Source organism: Orcinus orca, chromosome 12, assembly GCF_937001465.1.
Source record: "Orcinus orca chromosome 12, mOrcOrc1.1, whole genome shotgun sequence".
NCBI lineage: Eukaryota > Metazoa > Chordata > Mammalia > Artiodactyla > Delphinidae > Orcinus > Orcinus orca.
The window spans coordinates 76,810,026-76,833,530 of record NC_064570.1 but is presented as its reverse complement, the minus strand read 5'-3'; the positions used below and the strand labels follow the sequence as shown (position 1 = coordinate 76,833,530).

General features: G+C 41.5%; 1 protein-coding gene across 2 annotated transcripts in view; it reads right to left on the bottom strand.

The window, feature by feature from the left end:
- Positions 1-23,505, bottom strand: part of IMPG1 (interphotoreceptor matrix proteoglycan 1) — a 94,433-nt gene that overhangs the window by 45,999 nt on the left and 24,929 nt on the right. For both annotated transcript variants that reach the window (XM_004270100.3, XM_012533128.3), the window contains 8 exons: positions 22,434-22,498; positions 21,732-21,835; positions 19,323-19,475; positions 12,538-12,596; positions 9,471-9,491; positions 7,880-8,127; positions 6,370-6,446; positions 5,299-5,381 (listed from right to left, as the gene is read on the bottom strand). In XM_004270100.3, coding sequence (XP_004270148.1) covers positions 5,299-5,381; positions 6,370-6,446; positions 7,880-8,127; positions 9,471-9,491; positions 12,538-12,596; positions 19,323-19,475; positions 21,732-21,835; positions 22,434-22,498 — 810 coding nt within the window. The remainder of the gene's footprint in view (positions 1-5,298; positions 5,382-6,369; positions 6,447-7,879; positions 8,128-9,470; positions 9,492-12,537; positions 12,597-19,322; positions 19,476-21,731; positions 21,836-22,433; positions 22,499-23,505) is intronic.

Sequence of the window (23,505 nt, the reverse complement as noted above, 5' to 3'; positions counted from 1 at the left end):
CCAATCTGCTGGAAGCCTGAATAAGACAAAAGGCGAAGTAAGGTGGAATTCACTCTCTCTGCCTGTCTTTGAGCTGGAACACTGATCTTCTTTTGCTTTTGGACTTGGACTCAGACTGGGACTTACACCACTGATGCTCCTGGGTCCCCAGCTCGCTGACTGCAGCTCTGGGATGTCTCAGCCTCCATAAGCATGGGAGCCAATTCCTTATAGTGAATCTATCTCTATCTCTCTATCTCTATCTCTATCTCTCTATCTCTATATCATCTCTATCTCTATCTCTATCATCTCTATCTCTATCTCTAATCTCTATCTCTAATCTCCTGTTGGTTCTGTTTCTCTGGAGAATCCAGATTAATGCAGGGAATTAAAGGCAAAACAATGTCCAATAGCAGAATAGCTCTGCCTAAAGTTTGCTTTTTCACCGTTTCACATATTGCAATTTATTGAGAGATCTGGCTTACATCTTAAATGGAATGTCTAGCAAGTGAGAAACTAATTTGGGAGGGAGAACACTAAAGAGCTTCTTTTTTGGCAGGTCAGATCATCATTCTAATGAACGAAAAGGAAAATGTATTGCTGCCTACGCACATGTGAACCAAACCAAATCAAACCACACAAAATTTCTATCCTAATGATATGATACCACTTTTGAACGAGTTGGATGCATGTTATGTGGAGAACAGAATGTTGAGTTTGTCCTATAGGTTTATGACTCATTTCTATGAAATAGGAATAATCTTAACAGATAACTGGCTCTGCAAGAAAGAATGGGATCAACTAACCTAAAAAAATAAAAATAGAAGACCTCAGAATTCGAGACCAGATAGACACCAATTCATTTAGTGTTCTAGAGGCACATTTTGCAAGTACTTTATCTCAGGGGATTAACCACTACATTAGACTACTTACGCTGAGAGATTTCTATGAGTACTTGACTGAGATTTTAATGGCTTAGTGGGCCTTTGGTGACACTAACCTTAAAAGTTTTCCAGGCTAGAATTATCTCAGTGATACCGAGGTGCAGAGCTTTGGAGTCCTGGGTGTCATCTACCTGTGCTGCGGAGAGACCCAGAAATTTTTGAGGGAGGGAAGCCTTGATCCTGCCTAGAGCTGCTTTTTGTTTTCCTTCCTCTTTCTACATATATGAGTGGGATGCCTTTTTATCAGGGATGTTTCCTAGTGGGGGTCTTCATTGGTCTTTGAGATATGTCCTTTCTGTCCCTGGCTGGGCTGATTATGAAAACGTATGGATCTGCCTTTCATTGGCAACATAGCATATTTGCTGTCTAAGCCCAGGCCAACAAATATAGTGCTTCTTGGTCAATACTAATCAAAAGCTCAGTTATGAGGGTAATTTTTATTTATGGGGCATTGACTGAAGGTTATACCGCATGGTCATGCCTCTGGATACTCTAAAATCAATCCTTGAGTTAAGGCAGACGGTCAGGACCTGTCCCTCATGGAACCACTGTAATGAACTGGGTTCAGGCATTCGTTATGCGTCTCCAGGGAGGGCCTTCTAGGAAACACCTGACACCGAGTTTATGCTGTAGGGGAGGCTGAGGCAGACAGAACGTGGTTCACCGTAACCCAGATGCTCCTTCTTAGGAGGACTCGTAGGAAGAATATTTTTCTCCTAAGCAATTACCATGCTCTAAGCATGCAGGTTCCAAATCATGTGACAAATTGCATTGTCCTCACTGCACAGTCTGCTGAGAAGCTCAAAGCCAAATTCATGAACCACCTAAGCAAAGAAATAATGTTCTGATATTTACTTTCTAAACAATTTTCCCTATGGAGTCATTTGATTTTTTAAAAAATATTATTACGGTGAAACATAACATAATATTAGACGTTTTAAAGTAAATGGTTTAAATCGTAAAATGCCAAATATAAAAAAGGAGTGATGGCAATATTCAGTTCAATATTGCCTTAATTCTGTTATTCTAAAATTATTTATTAGTTATAAACATCTGATGACCTCAAAAAAAGTGAATGATTCGTAATTGTGTTAGGAAAATTCACAACGTTGTGTAACCACCACCTGTATCTAGTTCCTAAACATTTTCATTACTCCAAGAGTCATCTGACCTATCTTTGTTTCATCTTTTCTTCCATTTTTCTTTCAGTTCTTTAAAATAAAATCTTATTGTATTTCACACAAGTCTGTAAACCATCATCACCTTTTTTGGGGAATGAGGCAGGATTTTAATAAACAAATTATTAAGAAAAACCTAAGAACCAAGAATGACTCATCTTGCAGAAGCTAAATGAAGGAGTATAAAGAAGGGAGTGTCAATAGGAGCCCCGCGCCAGCGGTGTAGTAAAATAAAGATGGAAGGGAGGCTGCTCAATTGAAAAACGATCTGTGATTTGTGTGAAAATTGTGTCCCTGTAACGTGTGAAACCGTGTGAAAACTGTGGTGATTAGAAGGCGAGATTGTGAAGACTCAGAATGCTAGACTATTAAAGAAAATGACAAGGCAGTGAAATAGAGAAAGAAGAGGCTGTGGGTTGAGAGAAAACAAGTTTGGGGCACTATATATTTTTTAAAATGATGGGGCTACTACGCCAAACATAGTGTAATAGGTGGAAGAAACTTGAATGATGGTCTTGGCTTTGCCACCAGCTACACGGTGTGACCTTGAGCAAGGAACTTCCCACCTCTAGCCTTGGTTTTCTTACCTGTGAAACATACAGCTTAACTAGAGTATGTCTAAGAGTGCTTCCAGCTTTAGTGTTCTATGGTATATTCATGAATGGAAGGAATGTATACAAAAAATGAAAACAGTAAAGCAATTTTGAAAACACAATAATACTTTCATCATAGATATACTATCATTTTTATTAATATACCCCAAATGCTGATCTTATAATAAGGTTTTTTGGTATCATAATGAAGGAAAGGAATCCAGTGAGCATTTAATATCATTCATGTCACCAAAAGGTGGTCTGTTTTATCCAACCAACTTTTAAGTGATTTAAAAGTCAAAAGAGCGGTTGTTGTGAATTGTGGTTGATTATCAATGGCCATAAATGCTTTGCTACTTCTTCCATCAAGAGATAAGGTCTATGTTCCCTCCTCTTTAATCAAGATGGACGCTATGGCTGCCTAGCCATTGGTATGTGAGGAAGTGACACTGTTTCTGGGCCCTGAGGAGACTGGAGCCTTCCACTTTTCTCTTTTGTGACAATGACTCCTTGAACCCAGCTGCCATGCTGAGAGGGAGCTCAAGCAGCCCCTCAGAGAGGCTACACAGTGGAGAAATGAGGCCTCCAGCCAACAGCTCTGGCTGACCACTGATTTGTCAGCTGTGTGAGTGAACCCTCTTGCAAAAAGATCTTCAACGCCATTTGAGACACTCTAGTTGTCACAACATGGGGCAGAAAACAGCTGTCCCTACTGATCCCTGTCCAAATTTTCAGATTTATGGGCAAAATAAGCAATTGTTGTGTTAAGGCACTAGCTTGAAGGGTGATTTGTAATGCAGAAATAGATAACTGTATCATGCGGTTAATATTTAGTCACTGGTAATCACGAAAACCAAATATAATCTGTATAGGTGGTTCTGCTATCATGCCATACGTTTTTGTGAAAAAACTTGTACTCAGTAAAGTTGCCTACTGATTTCACATGAGGAAAATAGGAATGAGGTAGACCACCCAAACCCATAGAATTTTGTAAAGAGCCCTAACTAAAACGGAAACAGCTCTATTAAAAATATCAGCCACAAAAAATATTCCCTGGCATTTCCACTTAGAATCACAGAGCATCCTTATCAGCCTTATATCCTGGGGTTATTGCTTCCTTAAAGACATTTTTACTTATAGTTTCACCAGGGAGCTGCATAAAGTGGGAAGCACAGAGTTTCCTAAATCCACTATATCCACTACTTCTTGCACTAAAAAAAGACTCTTCTGCAGAATATTCGCTTTTTTTTTCATAAGGTCTTCATATATTGATAAAGATTTCCTCTTTAACTGTGAGAAAGTTTGACCCTATTGCCTCAAAAGTAAACATTCTTGAAAATTCAGAAGTGAACCAGGAACCTCCAAAAACTAAAAATAGAATTACCAAATGATCCAGCAATCCCACTCCTGGATATATATCCAGACAAAGCTATAATTTGAAAACATACATCTACCCCTATGTTCATAGCAGTACTTTTCACAATAGCCAAGACATGGAAACAACCTAAATGTCCATTGACAGATGAATGGATAAAGAAAATGTGGTATATATACACAATGGAATACAACTCAGCCATAAAAAAGAATGAAGTAATGCCATTTGCAGCAACATGGATGGACTTAGAGATTATCATATTAAGTGAAGTAAGTCAGACAAAGACAAATATATGATATCACTTATATGTGGTATCTAAAATATGACACAAATGAAACTATCTATGAAACAGAAATGGACTCACAGATAGAGAGAACAGACTTGTGGTTGCCAAGGGGGAGGGTGGTCAGGGAGGGATGGATTGGGAGTTTGGGGTTAGCAGATGCAAACTAGTATATATAGAATGGATAAAAAACAAGGTCCTACTGTAGAGCACAGGGAACTATATTCAATATCTTGTGATAAACCACAATGGAAAAGAATATGAGAAAGGAAGTATATATATGTATAACTGAATCACTTTGCTGTACAGCAGAAATTAACACAACATTGTAAATCAACTATACATCAATTAAAAAAAATAAGTTACTTAATTAAAAAGTAAAAAAAAAATAAAAAAGTGAACTAGGAGGATTTCGATGTTTACTGACATCCTTATTGACTAGTTACACGTGTGCTAATTGGCACTAAAGAGACACACATAGCAGAACAGACAGTATCCGGGGTCAGCCTGTATATGGAGAATAGGAATACAAACACTGATTGTAAGAACCCAATCCTCTGTCGCCATAGCCCCTTGTCATGGACGTGGGCCTTAGGACCCACCTTGTCCTGACAGACTCTCAGGTTTGAAGCTCAGTTGAGATGGCTGTTCTGGGTGGGCAGCGGTTGGTGCTGCTTTGGTTTCAGCTTCTTTCACCAGATCCGTCAGGAAAGGGCTATCAGTGCTCTCTGTGGGACTGGGGATGAGAGCTGAGGGAAAGATGCTGAGGGTGACCACCTCTTTAGAAGAAGGTGGTTCAGTGGACAGCTCTTCCATTGGAAACGGTGGTGGGACCCAACCTTCTCCTGGGTGGAGGATGACTTTATCACTGGTCTTTGAGATAGTGCCATAGATGGATTCCTCAAAGAGGATGTCATCATCCAACACAGACCCTGTGGGAAGTAACTCACCAGGTAGACTCTGTCCTGCTCTGTCCACTGTCTCCAGCATGGGTTGACCAAGAGGAAGTTCTGGACTCAGAGTAGCAACCTGAAGAAGGAATTTAGGACAGATGTTGACAAGGGACATTTCTCTGTATATGAGAAGGGTTATACTCTGTATTTTTTCTTTTCATTTAAATTTAAGCAAATCATTTCGTAGTTGACTTGAATCTATTGTGGATTCTGTTGTAGGTTCTGATACAGAAACATGTCGTGAAAGGAAAACGTGCATTGATACAGTAGTAAAATACGATCTTGTGGCTGAGTCTGCCTGTATAGGGTTAACTGATACCCAAAATACTTTGCAACGTGTGTCAATCATATTCGAACTTATGAATCTTTTTATTTAAAAAGGGAATAAAGCTTAGCGCTTCCATTTATGAACACCGTAGTGACAACTTTTGGCATAAATTAAATGAACATAGCTTTAAATGAAATACAAAAGTTATTACTGAATTCATTATTTTTTACTTCCTAAGTTATTAATTTATCCTTAAAAACCCCCATAAAATATATAGATAAGACCTTAAGACTTAAGGACAAACTTATAAAGTATCTTTATGTTATATTTATTTCAGAAAGTCAAATAATATATTCTGCTTTAAGTATTTTTTCAGTTCACGAACATGTATTTGTTTTATCAAAAATGGCAATTCCTGACTCTAATTGAAACAGAGCTCTAACTATGTTGAAGGAAACTTTGAATTTAAGGATATTTGAAATGCAAGTTGTATTATATTTTATTAATACAGATAGTGGAAGTGGGTAAGCAAGTACTGCCTGTAAAAACCAGAAAAGAATTTTATTTCTTTCTTTCTTGAGTGTAGTTGCTTTACAATGTTGTGTTAGTTTCAGCTGTACAGCAAAATGAATCAGTTCTACATATACATATATTCATTCTTTTTTAGATTCAGAAAAGAATTATATTTAGCATTGCAGAGGGGATCTTGCTCTGTTCAGTCCTTAAGCTGACTTTTTCTGATGGAAGATTTCGAGGCTTTGTTCCTATTTGAAGAACAGAAGAACAACAAACTCACCTTTGTGATGTCAGCGAGGAGAGTGGGCAGCACCGATTGGGTGTCAGGATCAAGACCTGGCAAAGACCCAACAATTTCTGTGGGTGAAAAATCACAAGGTTTGAGTGTTTCTTTTTCTTTTTTTCTTTTGTGGTTGGAGCAGTAAAACAGTGAAGGTTGGGAAATGTGGCGATGATCGGTTCTTAAGGAGTGGTACAACAAATCATCAAGAAATCAGCATCAGATGCACTAGTGGTCATTGATCTGAGTGATCTGCTGAAGGATGCATGCAAGGGGTGCATCTTGCAAGTCTATGGGATATGAACAGTTATTAAGGTGGATTTTTAGGATGTTTAGTTTTGTTGTACACATTTGGACCAAGCAGGCCAACTGATTGGCTAGGCCAGTGGGGACAAAAATATAACTAAGTTGACAAAGAAAGAAATGGCTAAAATAAATACTGGAACCAAGGACCGAATGTCAGTCCTTGCGAGTCCTACTTCCACCCTGAAGCCCAATTCTCAGATTATCCCAAAGGGTTCGACCAAGAGACCAACCCAGAGTACCAGATGCTCTCAGAGATGAGTCTGCAGTTTTCACTGAACTTTCCTTGTCTAGAAATTCAAAAGTGAACCAAGAGGATTTTAATGTTTACTGACAACTTTAGTGACACACCCTACATCTCATCCCAAGGGATCTTTGTAAAGTTTTCCAGAGTTGAGTTTGACTCTCTAAACTACAGAAACAGAACTGACAGAGAATGCCAGTTTCAAGCCATGTCACATTAAAATGGCATTTCTAGTGCCCATCTATTATGCCAAGAGTACTGGGTGAAGAGTTCCAGGCTCCTGGGTCCCTCCAGGGCGCCCTCTGAGGACCCTGAGTGAGCCTGATTACCTGTTGATTTCTTTAGACCCATGCTCTTCTCTCCCCACTACTCCCTGACATGGGAGGTTGACTTATATGGACCATATCAGTGGTTCCTCGCTCCCTGTCTTTGGGATGGCTTAGATCATTAGGCAGCCCTTCAGGCCTGGAGGTAGCAGTGGGGCCATGGTGCTTCTAGCCCCGGGGAACTGTCCTAGTCCTCTGGGCATTAGGGAAACCTTTATAAATAGTCCCTTTATGAAACTCTTTTCAAATTATCCTAGTTCAAATGTGCCACCTGGAACCTGACCCATTTACTAGAGGAGGGAATCTGGGCTGTGCCTGATGAGGGAAGAGAACCCTCCTCGAGTTCTTCTCTCCACCTGGGTTCCACTGGGTGGCTGTGGTCAAGCTGGGCTGAGCTGAGCCTCTTGGCTTCCCTAGAGCTATTTTTGGTGTGAAGTGGTCATGAAAGCCTCATTGAATGAGACCCGGGGGGCAGTGAGGAAAGACAGAAATGATAACCATCCGTGATTGGCCTGTCACCGAAATGACTGACTCTACAGGACCCAAGTTAAAATGACAGTGACCAGGAGACAGTCACACCTCCTCATCTCTATGTCAGGATGAGGATAAACTCAGAACTATGAAATCACCCACTGACCATCAGTGAACTGAATTGACCCCATATCCAAGGACTCGTCTTCCTCCAGTGCTTTGCTGATCAGCTTTCTGAGATCTAAAGCTGTGGGGTAGATTTCCATTTGCTTGTCTTCCTCCATTGTTCCATGAAGGTCTCCTTCACTTTCAATTTTGTTGGAATCAAAAGACAGGAGGTCCCCTGCAGGGCTTTTTGCTTCTGCCTTGTCTCTCTGAAAGATGGCTGTAAGTTGCATCTCTGTAGAGCTTGACCTGTAGATCGCAGAGGACACATCACATCCAAAGCCATTGTTACATGCCTTATAAAGAGAATCACTATGTTGCTACAAAGCTTCAGGACAGCTTCAACCTCTTTCCTGATGGACTTTTAATGAATATCACATACTTGAAACTAATTTCAGTGTTTGTCAGAAATCTGAAAGGTAGAAAAAGAATTGACATATATTTCAGCTCTGAAATAGAATGTATGATGGGACTGAAATCCAGCTTGAAGAGAGACTATTAACTGCATCAAGTGACCATACATTTTCACTTCAGGTCTTTGTGAAAAAGTTAATTGTCAAGAGCTGCTGGTATTGATCAGTGTCTTCGTGGTCTTATAAGTGCCAATCAGCAAGAAGGATGAATTGTCTTTTTTCTTTTCCTACAAGTAGCCTCTTGTAGGATATAGCAGGGGGACAATAATATGTATGTGTTTTAGCCAAGTCAAAGCTTCAGTTCTCAAGGCTATTTCTTTTCTACTTTTTTGAAGAAGGATTTTTTAATTAAAAAATACAACACTATATTAAACATAATCTCTTCTTCCCTCAAGTTGCTTTTAAAATAACATCTTAGAAGGCAGATGTGAGAAAAGAGAAAGGGAAGTAGTTCATGATTAACTGTATTTGTTTTCATATTTATTGAATCAGCGCCTTTACTCATGTAAACATGAAATAGGATCCTCTCTAGCTCTGTCCTCTAGGACCAGGTTTTACCTCTTAGTTTGTGCCATAAATCTACACAGAGGGATACAAAAATGTTTTAAAGGCCACAGGAACCGATAATGTGTATTCTCGGCAGTTCTTCGGGTCACATGATCAGTCAGAGTCTACAGTTGGTTATTTCCCCAATTACAGGAGCCAAGCTAGATACAGTGTGCCCTTTCCCCATTCACACCGACCTGGGAACCAAGAGGCAAATTAGTTCCTCTGCTTTATTACAGACTTAGGTGGCTTGCATGCACAAGTGTGCGTCCAGACCGACAACTTCCCATCACAAATGACATTTAAGAAATTGTTGAAACATACTTGCATCACAGATAGGTGTTTTTACGTTTTTCTTTTGAAAAGCTTTTGAGTTGTATAGAACACACTTTCGCTGATCAGGTAGGTCACTGTTTACCTGCTTCTCCACATAGTGATTTTGATTTGAGGGTTCTTTTCTACTACTGAGCAATTGATCAAATACTCCCATTTAAATAAGACACCAATAAAAAGACACTGGCTTGTCCCAGACTTTATACGTAAAAATAATCTGCAAGAGTTTAGCACATAAACGTGTGTGTGTGGGGGAAATGTACTATATTTCAAAACATTAAAAAAAGAAGTTCAAATTACCCATCTCTTTCTTTCTTTGGTCTTCATGTCATCATACACAACGGGAACATGCAAGGGAGAAAGAATTTTCATGAAATTTATTGAGACATTTGATGAATCAATCACATACAAAAAAAAAAGTTTCATTATCTCCCATGTTGGTTCAGAGCCATCAGACTTTGGATAGAAGTTTTGGGAACCATATGGATCTCAGGAAGTAAACATTATTCTATGATGTTTCTTATTAGGATTTGAGCCTTAGTTCAAAGATTTTAGGTACTTAAACTCTTTGATTTCCTTATATTCCTTTTACAGAGGCTTCAAATATATCCTGTACATCTTAGGTTTTCAGTGGGGTGCTGGTGCCAGGAAGTTGTTTTAAAAAGTATTTTATAAATGGGTTTCTCATCCCCTTAGTTTATTTCTGAAGGTAATTTATCTGAGACCAGACGCTGGAACTGGAGTTTTGCTGACTGTTTTTTGAATTGCTTTAATCAGTAAGCCTTGAGGGGATGGAACAATTCACCAGGCAACAGGTTGCAGGAAAAGCAAACCCCTGTTTACCGAGTGGGTGGTCTGTTGCAGGCAGTTCACACGCTTCTTCATTTAATCTTTTCAACAACACGATCACCATTTTATAGATAAGGGAAAATGCAGAGAGAGGGAAAGCTGTCAGTGGGAAAGTAGCAGAGTAGCGATTCCAACCCTGGCCTGGAAGACCATAGCCTGGGCTCGTTTTGCCACGCCACCACCTGTTTGTGCCAGAAAAAAAGGCCATTTGGTCACCAGACTGGCGACAACATTTTGGACTTCTCTGAGCATATAACGTGAATTTAGTTTAGAAGCTCATCTGTCTTCACTTACTGTAGACTAGTTTGCATTATCGAGAGTTAAATGCAAATGGAATTATATCATACTCCTTTTTTGGGGCATCTTTCACTCCACATGATTATTCTGAGATGAATCTATGTTGTTGTGTATTCCAGTAGTTCATTCTTTTCCTGAGTAGCAGTCTGTGGTAAGAATATAGCACAATTTGTTTATCTATGACTCTGCTGATGGCTATTCGGGTTGTTTCCAGTTCTTGGCTAATACAAATGAAGCTGCTGTGGATAGCTGTGTACACGTTTGTGAAGGAATATACCCTCCAACTAGATTGAATGATTGTTAATAGTTTCTCATAGTTGCTTTAAGAGATAAAGCAATATTTAAAGTGGAACCTTTAATGTTCCTCCTTATAACCGTGTTAATAATAGATGTTCTAACTTCTTCCCAGTTGTGTTACAGGAATCAAATGAGGTCACTGATATAAAAGTATTTGTTTAATTGTAGATCAGGTTTTATAAGAGTGAGCTCATAGAAAGAGGGTACCTTGAGACTTCTGGGAGTTTAGGTCTTCTGTGGGAAGATCTGGCTCCATGAGAAAGCAATTTCCTTCATAAAAGTTTACTTTACAATATTCTGAGCATTGTTTTTCATGATTAAAAGTTTGCCACACTCATAAGCATATTATTTATTGTATTCGGGGGTCAAAATGTTTTCTGGGAGACTAAGTCTACGTAACATAATGGAAATCACTGGGCAAATGCGATCAAATATACTTCATAAGCATCCTTGACAGAAAGAAGGATAAACTCTTACAGAGAAAAACACACGGGAAAGATGCAGTTTCAGAGGATCTAATAATTTTAAAATATTTACCTTGCAAAATTTCATCCCCTAACATTTTGGTTTTCTTCTGAAACAGATTTTTTAAATTATTATTAGCTTTTCATTTATTTGAAGAGAGGAGATAATGAGCATTGGAACATTCACCGAGAGAACTGTTCCTATCCTTTCCTTCAGGTTTAAATTAAAAATTTATTCTTTAACTGCAGTGGTCTATCCAGGAGACCTTGCATCTATGCAGAGTATTCTCCTATCACCTTTTATTTCTCTCTAATCCATCTGATTTCACGTGGAGTACTGTGAAGCAGCATCTTGAAATAAAGAAAAATGAGTCTGCTTTGGTAAATGTTAAGGGTTTCATCTGTTGTTACTTTCACAGTTCAACATGTCCTTCCTCTGAAATTACACAAATCAGAGGGCCTGATAGCTTCGAGAGAAATAAATGGGTGGAGCCCCCCACCTACACAACTGTTCTTTGTGATTATGTGTGACCCACCCTGTGGACCTTCTTTCTTTAAGACAACAGATGGTGACAGGCCAGGAGGAACTTCGAGAGAGGCCTGTCCTCCCGTTTTACAAATCCCCCTCAGTGCAAGGGATCTCATTCTGCTCACACCAGGGCTGATATATGCCCTGTGGCACAGTTAAAAAAATACCACATTATGATCCCCCTTGTAGATGTTTTGAATAGTGAGAACTTAAAAGAAAGATGCAAAAGTCTTGCCAAAACTCCTGAACCCACATTGGAATATTGAGATGCTACTGGATATAGGTCTGCTTATGGGAAAGCTGTGGGAACATGATGGAACCCTGCTTTAGCGTGGCACTATTTTATTTCATGTCTTCTATTTAAATATTCAATTTTATAAATTTTGCATGGTAATACATTACTATGGACCAGACATCAGAACGGTATAAAAGTACGGTCAGGCATCAAAGTGATAAAACAGGTATTAATTGTTCCATCCCCATCCCTGTCTACCCAATTCTCTTACCCCTATAGGTACCACTTTTGATTAGTTTCCCCTGTCTCCCTAGGGTCAACTTGATTTGCTTAAACAATGAGGGTACTTAGCACTGGATAGGAAACCAGGCAATTGACATCAAGGTAACTAATTGCTATTTTTCTGGATCTGTCTCTGCTGAGGGATTTTCCTAAGAGGTTTGGTAAATGACATTGTCCTTGCCTGTTTCTGAACCCGGAGGAAGGAAGGAGGTCGGCTCCTGTGTTACTCCTTAAAAATCACCTAGAGTCATGTTCTAATTAGACAACTCCTTCATCTGAAATGTATTCAGATTTCAGGATTTGGCGGAGCTAAACAATTGGGGTAAAAGTGACCTTAAAATCCTCATGACATTGCTTTTAAAAGGGGATAGCGAGAAAGAAAGTTAAAAATTGAGAAGAGTCCGATTCTCTTACCTAAATCCTGACACATGAATTTCTTTGAATCCTGGAAGTTTCTTAAATACCTTTTGCATCTGCGGAGAGAAAGAAATTTATGAAATACTTTTTGGTTCTACTGGGTCAGATCTTATCTAACTGAGAAAGCCTAAACACTTTTGATGAGTTAGGGGAAAAAAGTGAACATGGAAAATTGAAGTAACGATTGAGGCCAAACTTTTTGTTCTCATTTATTTCTAAAACCCAGAGGAAAGTGTTTTGCTATTTATTTAAAAGCTGTAATTGGGTAGTTCTGACCTGCTTTACTGGTTACTTTACATAAAATATGAAATAATTTTAAGGTGGTATTTGGAAGAAACTTTTTTGGCTACAGTATTTTTATTTATACACACAGAGTAATGATCATATTTTCTGAATTGAATTATATGATTTGGAAAACATCTGTAATGTTAAAGGGATTATTAAAGTCAAACTGGCTGCTGTACCTAATTAAAATGGTAGAAGCATACATCAAACTAGTGAATACAACAAACAAGAAGCAGACTCACAGATAGAACAAACTAGCGGTTACCAGGGGGGAGAGGGAAGGGGGAGGGGCAATGCAGGGGTAAGGGGTTAAGTTCAAACTATTAGGTATAAAATAAGCTACAAGGATCCATTGTACAACATAGGGAATATAGCCAACATTTTATAATACTATAAATAGAGTAAAACCTTTAAAAATTGTGAATCACTGTATTGTACACCTGTAACATACCATATCGTACACCAGCCATCTTTCAATTGAAAAAAAAAAAGAATGAGTAAAAAAACTGGTAGAAGCGAACTCTAATCTTATTAGTTTTGCTCTTAGATTTATGTGGACTTTACACTTGCTTGATTTCATATTGCTCATGCGGTGTGTGATCAGAACAGTTTACAATTGCAGTACTCAATGGCTCCCAGATCCACGGCAGCCTGGCTTCCGCCTCTGGGTTCCCCCAACAAGGATGGTCCTCTCCAAACTCAGGGGCACTCTCCACTCCTTTTCCACAGAGTGCCTGCTTTTCTCGGGTCCTTTTTCCATCTCTCTGGCCACTTTCTCAGTCTCCTTCACTCCATCCTATTTCTGACTTCACCCTCTCCCTCAGCTGTAAGGATTCTGCAGGTCTGCATTCTCAGCCCCTCATTGCACACACACTCCCATGTATGCAGGAAGCTCTGCTGTGGGTTCTGTGCTAGGCTCTCAGGACACATCACCATGGAAATGGGCTCTGCCCCATCCAGTTCACTCGTGGGAGGCAGGGAGGCAAGAGAGACCATGAGGAAGTGATAGCAGTTAGCAGTAAAGCACTGAAGGGAGGGCCCACCCTGTCCCCCTTTCCCTGCACCCACTCCCCTCTGCCTCTCGTTGGCGGGTCTTCCACAATCACCTGAGATGCAGCTTGGAGTTCTTCACATGGAAATCCCAACTTTGCCACCAACTAAATACGCCCAAACCAGAGTGAATCTCTTCCTTCCAGATCTGCCTTTCCTCCCAGGCTCCCTATCTCGGTCAGGGTCATGAACACCCATGGTCTTCCATCCAGAGAGTCCAGCAACTCTACACGCCTTCCCTCTGTGCTCCTGCTGTCCAGTCACCAATGCCTGCTAGTCTGAATTCCACATGACTTTTGTTTCTACCACGTTCTTCATATTCCCATGGCAGGCACACCCTCCCTATCTCCCCTCTGACACTGCTGAATGGTTTTCTGGATGTGTGTACGGGGAGGGAAAGGAATTGGGTTCTGGGGGTGTGCTGGGGTGGGCGAAGGAAGATGTCCCCTTGACTACACTTTCTTCCCAAGTTAATCATTCCCTATCTGTTGCCCTTCACTAAAAATCCTGTGATGGGCTGCAGTGCCTAATGAATAAGGTCCAATTCTTTAGAATGACATTTAAGACCCTCCACAATCTGCCCCTCCAAGTACATTTCCATTTGCACTTCCTGCCATCCTGACCCCTTTGGCCAATATCGTGACCTCTGGTCACACTAGACTAACTCCTGTGTCTCCCCAAATATGACACGTACTTCCTCCAGGCTTCTGTGACCTTTTTTTCCCTTTAGCCCCAAATGCAACTTCTCCTACCTTCTGCTCATTGACTGCCTCCCCAACGCCATCATTCAAAGACAGCTCAAGCATCTTCTCTATTGAAAAGCATTTGTAGCTCCCCCAAGTCAGGCTCCATTATTTCTTCTCCCTACTGTTCTAGAACTTATTGCCATACGTCCTGTAAAACAGTCCATGAGGGGGCATGCTGTCTCTTCATTGAGATTATGCTTCCTGGGCTCAGGGATTGTGTCCTATTTATTCATCTTTATCTCCTTTCCTCCCAGTCTGTAGCAGATCATCATCCGTGTAGTAGGGACTCAGCAAACTTTGCTTAATCGAGTTGAGAGCATCTTTTCTTTCTCTAAACTCATCAATATGCCACTGCATTGTCACTGTATCTAAAATTACTGCTGAGTCTACATTATCTATGCCAAGGACTAGAGCAGTGACGCACAGATAATCCCCAAATCACTTACATTGGGCTTTGGAGTGCATCGTGGATTTTTTTTTTTTTTTTTTTCCCCAGCAGACTGATTTATCACCTAAATTATATTTTATTGTACCAGTATTGAAAGTGGTTTTGCTCCCTGAGTGTGTAACAACTGTAGTGATAAAGGTAGCTCAGCTTTTGTGTGACGAGGAGATGGCTGTATACACCTGAGTTTAAATATCGGTTCTGCCGGGTTTCCCGCAGTGGTTGGGGGTCCGCCTGCCGATGCAGGGGACGCAGGTTCGTGCCCCGGTCCGGGAGGATCCCACATGCCGCGGAGCGGCTGGGCCCGTGAGCCATGGCCGCTGAGCCTGCGCGTCCAGAGCCTGTGCTCTGCAACGGGAGAGGCCGCAACAGTGAGAGGCCCGCGTACCGCAAAAAAAAAAAAAAAAAAAAAAAATCGGTTCTGCTACTTTCTAGCTGCAAGACCTTGAGTTTATTGCGTAATCTCTCTGAATCTTGGTCTTCTCACCCAAGATGGGATAACAATACGTATATTGTAAGGTTGTCATAAGGAATAACTAGTAAGTGCCTGACACGGTGAGCAGAGAGCTGGTAATATTGTTTTGTTTATTTACTTAGTCTTTGCCACCTCTACTGGATTCCCAGCTCCTTAAAGCTCGATTTACTTTTACTTCCTCAGTGGGCACATGGCATGGAGGCTGGCAAGGCAGAGCAAGCCTTCAGTCAGTTTTTTTTTTTTTTTTTTTTTTTTTTGCGGTACGCGGGCCTCTCACCGTTGTGGCCCCTCCCGTTGCGGAGCACAGGCTCCGGACGCACAGGCTCAGCGGCCATGGCTCACGCGCCCAGCCGCTCCGCGGCATGTGGGATCCTCCCGGACCGGGGCACGAACCCGTGTACCCTACATCGGCAGGCGGACCCCCAACCACTGCGCTACCAGGGAAGTCCCAGTCAGTTGTTTTCGACAGACTTCAGGGGGGAAGGACAGGATGAAGGTCCTCACAGAGGTCAAGGGCAGGGGGCCTGGGTAATAAGTTTCCGTGCCTCCACTCCCACCTTACGGTGGGCTTAATAGAGGTGAGAGAGGAGGCCAGTTTCCGCAGAGCTGATCTTTATTACGGGGGCGGGTGGGAAAGCTCAGTGGAGGCCTTGTGACAAATGGCTTTGGGGCCACAAGGCATTTGTGCCCCCAAATGCCATTCCAGTGACAGCACCTGGCGTGGACTGTTTTAAGTGTAAGCTGCAGGTTCTGGAGCTCAAGGTTCAGACCCTTGACTTGTCTATCTATCTGGTCCAGGATACCAGTGATGCCGTTACACATCTGAAAGGAACCCATCACACACAGAACTGCTTCCGGAGAAGCCCCGGCTGCGACGTGCGCAGCAGGGAGCCTCGCGGGGAGAGCAGCCCCTAAGCCCCGGCTCCAGCGGACGGGATTGATTGCTGGTCCCGTGTCCTCTCTGTGAACCTGGCTGTGACTGATTAAGAATCAGCTTTGATTAGGAGGGTGCAGAAGGCGTCTAAGGAGGTGATGACAAAGGCCTTCAGTTAATTCTGCTAACTTATCTTCCGGAGACCTTCTGATCATGGAGCGGCTAACCACTAAATTGCCAATTAAGTGCCCAGTTAACCTTATCAATAATGTGAAATGCACAGAGGCCTTCCTGATTCTGCTGGAATGTCTGTTAAAAAAAGGCAGCCGTGTTGAGTTCTCCTGGATGTTTGCACAGCAGAAAGCATTCGGACAACAACTAAGCCTTCCTTTTGACATTTGTATTAAATTGGTCATTAACTTTATTGTGGAAATTAAATTACTGCAAAGCACCGGCCATTAATTCCTGATTAGGCCTGAATGGCTGAGCTAATGCGAGTGTTGGGCTGTGGTGAGGCTGGCTGGTTATCTCATGGCAGCGGCTGGGTGGTCGGACTGCTCAGGTGCCTGGAAGGGGAACAGGTGTGCTGAGAAGAGGGGCTCCAGTGACCATGTAAATGGAACCAGCAAGACTGATGTGATGGTCTCTGAAACGAGATCCAGCAAGACATGTTCTTCTTTGGTTGATAAATTTTTCAGAGGCTAGAAGAGGCATGTTCATTTGCTGCTCCAAAAATCCTTTCCCCATGCCTATTTATTTGGGAAAAATAGAAAGTATAGCCTAGTGGTTAAGAGCAGGGATTCTGGTGCCAGGCTGCCTGGGTCTGAATCTGGGCTCTGCTAGTTAATAGGTGTGACATTGTTGGGTGTATTAATTAATCTCCCTGCACCTCAGTATGTTCACTTGTCAAAAAGAGAAATGATTTTACTTTAAGTATAGAATCCCGTAAAAAATCCCGTTAATATATATAAAACGTTAAGAACAGTGCTACTATTTCGATACAGAGCATTTTAGACTTGGAAAGGCACTTCGAGGTCATCTTTAGTTTCTAAATGAGGAATCAAGGTCAGGGAAGTGACCCCCCAAATTCTCATTTTGTTTTAGGTGCTTGGAAAATTAACAACAGGTCAGTGAAGACAGTCTATGGTCAATTATCCAATTTTAAGATATTCTGACTAGCCTAAGCATTTGTTGAAAAGAATATTTCAAAGAACAAATAGAAGAGTTAACAGACAATTCTTTAATTCATTCTATCTACTAATCCACGTCTAAGTACTTCTCTGGTTCATAAATATCCCACGCTGATGCTTTCTCTTTGAAGTTCATAGAAAAGGTTCTTTACATTTTATTGACTGAATACTGATGTGGGGAGAGAGGTTGGAGGTTGAGAACGTTTTTGTTATTCATCTCCTCTCCAGCTAAGAGGAGGAAAGCATTGAATTTTCCAAGTATGAGAACTAGATGCCTGTTTTTCCCTGGCCACGCTAAGATGCTTGGGCACCCAGGCTGTTCATAAATGTAGCTCATGGTTACATAATCTCACGGATGCTTCTAATTTCAATTGCATTTCCACAAACAGTTACTGAGTAGTTAACTGCATCCCAAGCTCTGCATTAGGAGGTAAGCAGCAGAGATGAAAGAAGCAGTTCCTGCCCTCAAGGGGAAGCTCATGCCCTCATGGCAGTGAGTGCGGCCGGCCGGAGAGCAGAGAGGAGTGGAGACAATGAAAGCCATAGACGTGTAAAGAAACAATCTCAAGACAAGGTGACAAGTGCTGTGACAACAGTGGGCACCGGGTGTTAGCGCAGAGGAGAGGCACTGAACCCAGGATGCGTAGAGACAACATTTCATGACGAAGTTTGTAAAACGCAACTCAGGGAAGGGCATTCCAGACAGAGAAGGCAGCACATGTAAAGACTAAAGGTAGGAAAAGATTTGCAAGCAGCTCGCATTCTGGGAAGTAGAGTGTAAAGAGGGGGATGGTAAAGAACTGGTGTAAAGACGAGGCTGGAAAGGAAGGCAGGAGTCTTATCATGGCATATAAATGCCAAGTTCAGCATGACAGTTTGGATTTATCCTGCAGGGAATGAAGAGCTTTTTAAATTAACCAGGAACAGGCAGCTGCGATGATGGTCAGAGATGGAAGAGCCATCTTGGGATAGTGTCTTGATTTAGTGACGGGTGATGTGGACCGTATAAGTTCTTCCACTTATCACCCATGAAGAATGCCATGCCTTTTAAAAACAACAAGTGCTGGAGAGGGTGTGGAGAGAAGGGAGCCCTTGTGCACTGTTGGCGGGGATGTAAATGGTGCAGCTACTATCGAAACAGTGCAGAGAGTCTTCAAAAAATTAAAAATAGCACTATCATATCATCCAGCAATTCCACTTCATTCCAGTTCTGGGGGTTTATCTGAAGAAAATGAAAACACTAACTTGAAAAGATTCACGGTCATTGCAGCATTATTTACAATAACCAGGATATGGGGACAACCTGAGTGTCCACCAATGGATGAACCGCTAAAGAAGGTGGAATACATCACACACAATGCAACATTAGTCAGCCATGAAAAGAATGAAATCGTGCCATTTCCGACAACATGCATGGACCTCGAGGGCATTATGCTAGGTGAAATAAGTTAAAGAGAGGAAGACAAGTACTGCACGATCTCAACCCCCCGAAACCAAGCTCATAGACACAAAACAGAGACTGGTGACTGTCAGAGGTAGAGGTGGGTGGAAGGCAGGAGAAACGGGTGAAGGGGGTCAAAAGGTAAAAATAAATTAAAATAAAAAAACGAAAAGAACGCCTGGTCACAGGAAGGTGAGTCGAGAGGATTTCTGTGCTGTTGACTCCCAGATCTGAGTCCTGCCTTGGGCTCTGGTTGTGTGAGGTGGGTTCACTCACCTGAAGCTGAGACTTGGCTGCAACCTCCTGGTAATACGGGGACTGCGAGTCGGTGAGCTCTTCCTTGAACTTCTGCTTTGCCAGAGAGACGCTTAGCTCCACCTTCTGCTCTAGCGCATGCTCAGCGGCATCAGTGAATTCTACTTCCCTCTCCTGGGTTAGAGTTAAGAAAAAAAAAGAAGGGATTCTGTTCACATAAATCACAAGCAAATGGTTCCATTGTGTAATATATGTTGATACTGTCTCAGGAAGTGGGTTATGAAGCCTTAAGTGCTTCTAGAATGAAAGTCCTATTAACTAGCAGTGGCCTCTGCATTTCACGGAGTATCAAAGCTCCGATGAGTTAATTATGTAGAATCCTTGAGAACTCCATCATTTTGTGACTGTGTGCTCTTCATGAAAGCATTTACACACACACACACACACACACACACACTTGTTTACTTTTTACCAATATCCTTTGGTTCATTTAAAAAAACATCTCCTCTACCATCTAGGGTAGAAATCTTTGCCTTCTCTGAACCTTTGCACTAGCAAATTACATCTGAATTGCTCATTTGGTACCTCTGATACACTCACATAGAAGGTTTTTTTTAATATGGTAATCTTGTCACCCCATATAAAATCTCCTTGAATCCAGTGTGATTCCCACACTTCACTGAATCCCTCAAAGCAAAAAACGTGAGACCATTTCTGCACAAAACTCTCAGTGAATATCCACGACAAGGCGGGTCACATCCTCAGCAACCTGTCCTAGCCTATTATTTTGTCTATACATCGGCCGTCTTCAATCATAGCACTTAGGCTATTTTGTTGCCCTTATTTGCACTATAAACTCCTTGAAGGACCGGACTGAGTTTTGCTTATCTTAGTATCTTTAGTGCATGGCCCAATGTTTGCTGAATGAAAGAATAAATATAGACGTAGGTGGTGAAAAGGATGTTAATGGGAGGATATGATGAATGTGAAATAAAATATTCAGGGGATATTTACAGGAGAAGGAGGGACCTATACCAGACTTTGAAGGAGACGGGGCACAGGTAATGTGAGAAAAGAGAGAAGGCAGACTGGAGTTGTCTTAGAAATTTTGCAGTGAATATGTTTCTCAATAATTTTTTGCCACAGCAGTTTTCACTGTTGAGGAAACAGTATTTTTGAGAAAGACAAAACGTTTAGATTCTTTGTTCATAGCAACAGTTCCATCAAGTCTACAGTCATCCAGCCTAAAGCCCAGAGAGAATGGCCAGCAGGGTTCTCATCTCTGAATTTCCATGTAGAGGTGGTGAGACTGAACTTCCTGCCTTCACCTTCTGGCTTTGATCTGTGCCCTGGAAGGAGGGTCACAGGAAGAGGAATGGGCCAGAGGGTCACAGGAAGAGGAAAGGGTCACAGGCGACAGGGAATGGTAGACCTGTGGCAGTGACAGCATAAGGATAAGATCCAGCTTCTGATTTGGGGTCCCTTCCTTACATGACTGCCCTCTTCTGGGTCTGCTGCCTGACTTGTGCTGCCACAACTCTATCACTGGAGCAAAGGGAGTGGTGTTTGTCTGCTTCTGCACTGAAGGTCTGCGCTCAAAGCTTTTGGAGAGGTTAAGCATGTCTCCCTTTTGATTAGGAGATACAAACTACCATGTATCAAATAAATAAACAACAAGGACCTATTCTATAGCACGGGGAATATAGCCATTATTTTGTCATAACTTTAAATGGAGTATATAAAACCATTGAACCACTTTGCTGTACACCTGAAACTAATAAAATATTGTAAGTCAACTCTACTTCAATTAAGAAGTCCCCCTTTAGTGATAACCAACATTCAATTCCCTAACAATCCTGCGTGCCCTTTCACTCAGAGTGGTGGCCAGTGTTGCTTTTTGCCAGAAAACACTGTTTTCATTTTTCCCCAGCTTGACATGCAGGATTTCGGTCATTTGGTTATTTATTTGGTCTATTCGTGCTGGACATGACTGGGAAGAAGACCTCTACCCTTGCTGTCAGTGTGTGATTACACTTCAGTGGAGAAAGGACTTCATTGATGGGTTGACTGATGTATTCATTCATTCATTCATTCACCCATCATTTATTCACTCTAACGCTTGGTGAGCACCTGCTGTACATAAGGTTCTGTTAGGCATTGAGGGAAGAAGGGCCCCTGCCCTCCTGGAGTTAATAATTAAGTTGCAACTTCTCTCACTTTATCCTAGTTTCCAATCTATTTTTTTTTTTCCTTTCAGTCCCTCCCTTGGAGGAAGTGAGAACAGTGAATAGAAGGAAATCACTGACTCTTACTTGGGGTGATAAAAATGCAGCACTAATAACAGTGAATGGCCAGTCCATCCCTTGTCTTTCCCTGTTTTACTAATGAAACTAAACAGACATTTGAAGGGCTAGATTGAGAACTTCTTACTATTGTAGGCATCTTGGTGTCCGGGAGGGTGTTGTTGACGATTTCGTTGAGGAGTGTGTCATCAGGAGGGAGAGGCAGGGACCCGGGTGAGACACTGGCAATGTCTGTGGAAATTTAAAAAAGTACAGGCACGAAAATGAGACTGGAGGAGTTTAAATTAGAATGAGGTCACCATGTCACATGCTTTTCCTGTCACTCTGGAAATTACAGATGTTAGGTGCATTCTGAACTCATTTCCTCTTAAGATCACACAAATATGTTCTTCAGCAAAATATAACTCATACTCGAGATCCCACTTAAATTCCTCATTGTTCCTTTCCAGAACGCAAGTTTGGAGCTCCCCTAGATGTGTTACAGTTAAATGGCTTTGCCTAATGAGATCTGGTTACTTTTTCTTTTTGCGACTAGGTAAAGGACACATGAATACATTATCTTGAATTTGTTTGTTGGAAAATATTGATGATTGCCTCCAAGTTGTAGGATAATGGGTGATTCGGTTTTGTTTTTATTCTTTTCTGTATTTTCCAAGGCGTATGCTATGAATTTAAATCATTGTGTAAGGTTAGTAATACAAGTTAGTTTTGAGAAAGTGCATTATAAACTGTGTCGACTTCAATTAACCATTGCTTTTCAAATAACATGCTTTCATGATGGTTTGAATTAAGGTTCAGTAGCAGATGAAACGAGGAGTTCTAAGCTTACCTGTTGAAAACTCAGGGGTTTCACCAGGCTCTCCTAACGTCTCCTTTGTGGATAGTTCATCTTGTCTATTACCACAATAGGAAATAAAAAAGAGATGGTGAAAAGGAGCTTGATGACAATAGAGGAAATGCATTTAAATTTGCTTATACCGAATAGACCTAAAAATTAGAGAGAAAGTGTATTTTAAAACTAGGTTTGCCTATATTTTCATTACCGAAGTAATCTTCTAATATATTTTCTTTGAAGAAAAATTCAAACAACCCAAAAACAATTATGTTTGACTCCAGGGTTTTTCATAAGCATCTTGGCCATTTTTGCCATTCTGAGGAGTATTTTCATAGTAGGCAAAGATGGTTCTGGGGGTCCGATGTTTTATAGTCCCCATTGTGCTTCAACTGTGTCCTTGACATCAAAGATAATTGATCACATGATCTATGACTGAAATATTCTTGCTAAAATCTCAGAACCTCAAACCTGTAAATTCAGAGAGTCATTAAGTTTATCTGATAAAGTAACTCTTGTGGTTACGATAATGAGAGAGAAAGATTTCTGGATGATGAAGGTGTCTTGAATCCCTATTCCGGACATAATCATTGCCTGCAATGGAGTTGTGGGTAGGTTTGCAGTGCCAGGGAGTGTCACCCAAGGGCATGGTTATAGAGTTGTCTGTATATCACATTAGCCCATTCTAGCAAGCTTTATTTAGAAAGGAGTAGCAGTAGTGATAGCTACTGAAGCTCCCCGAAAGATTTCTTACTATAAGCTAGTAGGTCTCAAAGGATTGTGTCTGGGCTTGTACCATATAGTCATGGTTGACTGTTTGATCTAAACAGTGGCTCACACTGATGGAAGACCAGAGGGAATGGCTAGGTCCTCTGTTGTTGTAGGGGACTAGGGAGCTTGAAAGGACAGCAGGATTTTGGTGGGTGGGGTGGAGAAGACAGGTTCTTCAGGCAGAGGGGAAGGCTGTGGTCAGAGCCCAGGATGAGCAGGGTGTGGTCTGGATGTGGTGGGGAAGTGTCATGGTGGCAGTGTTGGGATCCTGGCTCGTGGAGGGCAAAGTTGGAAAGGT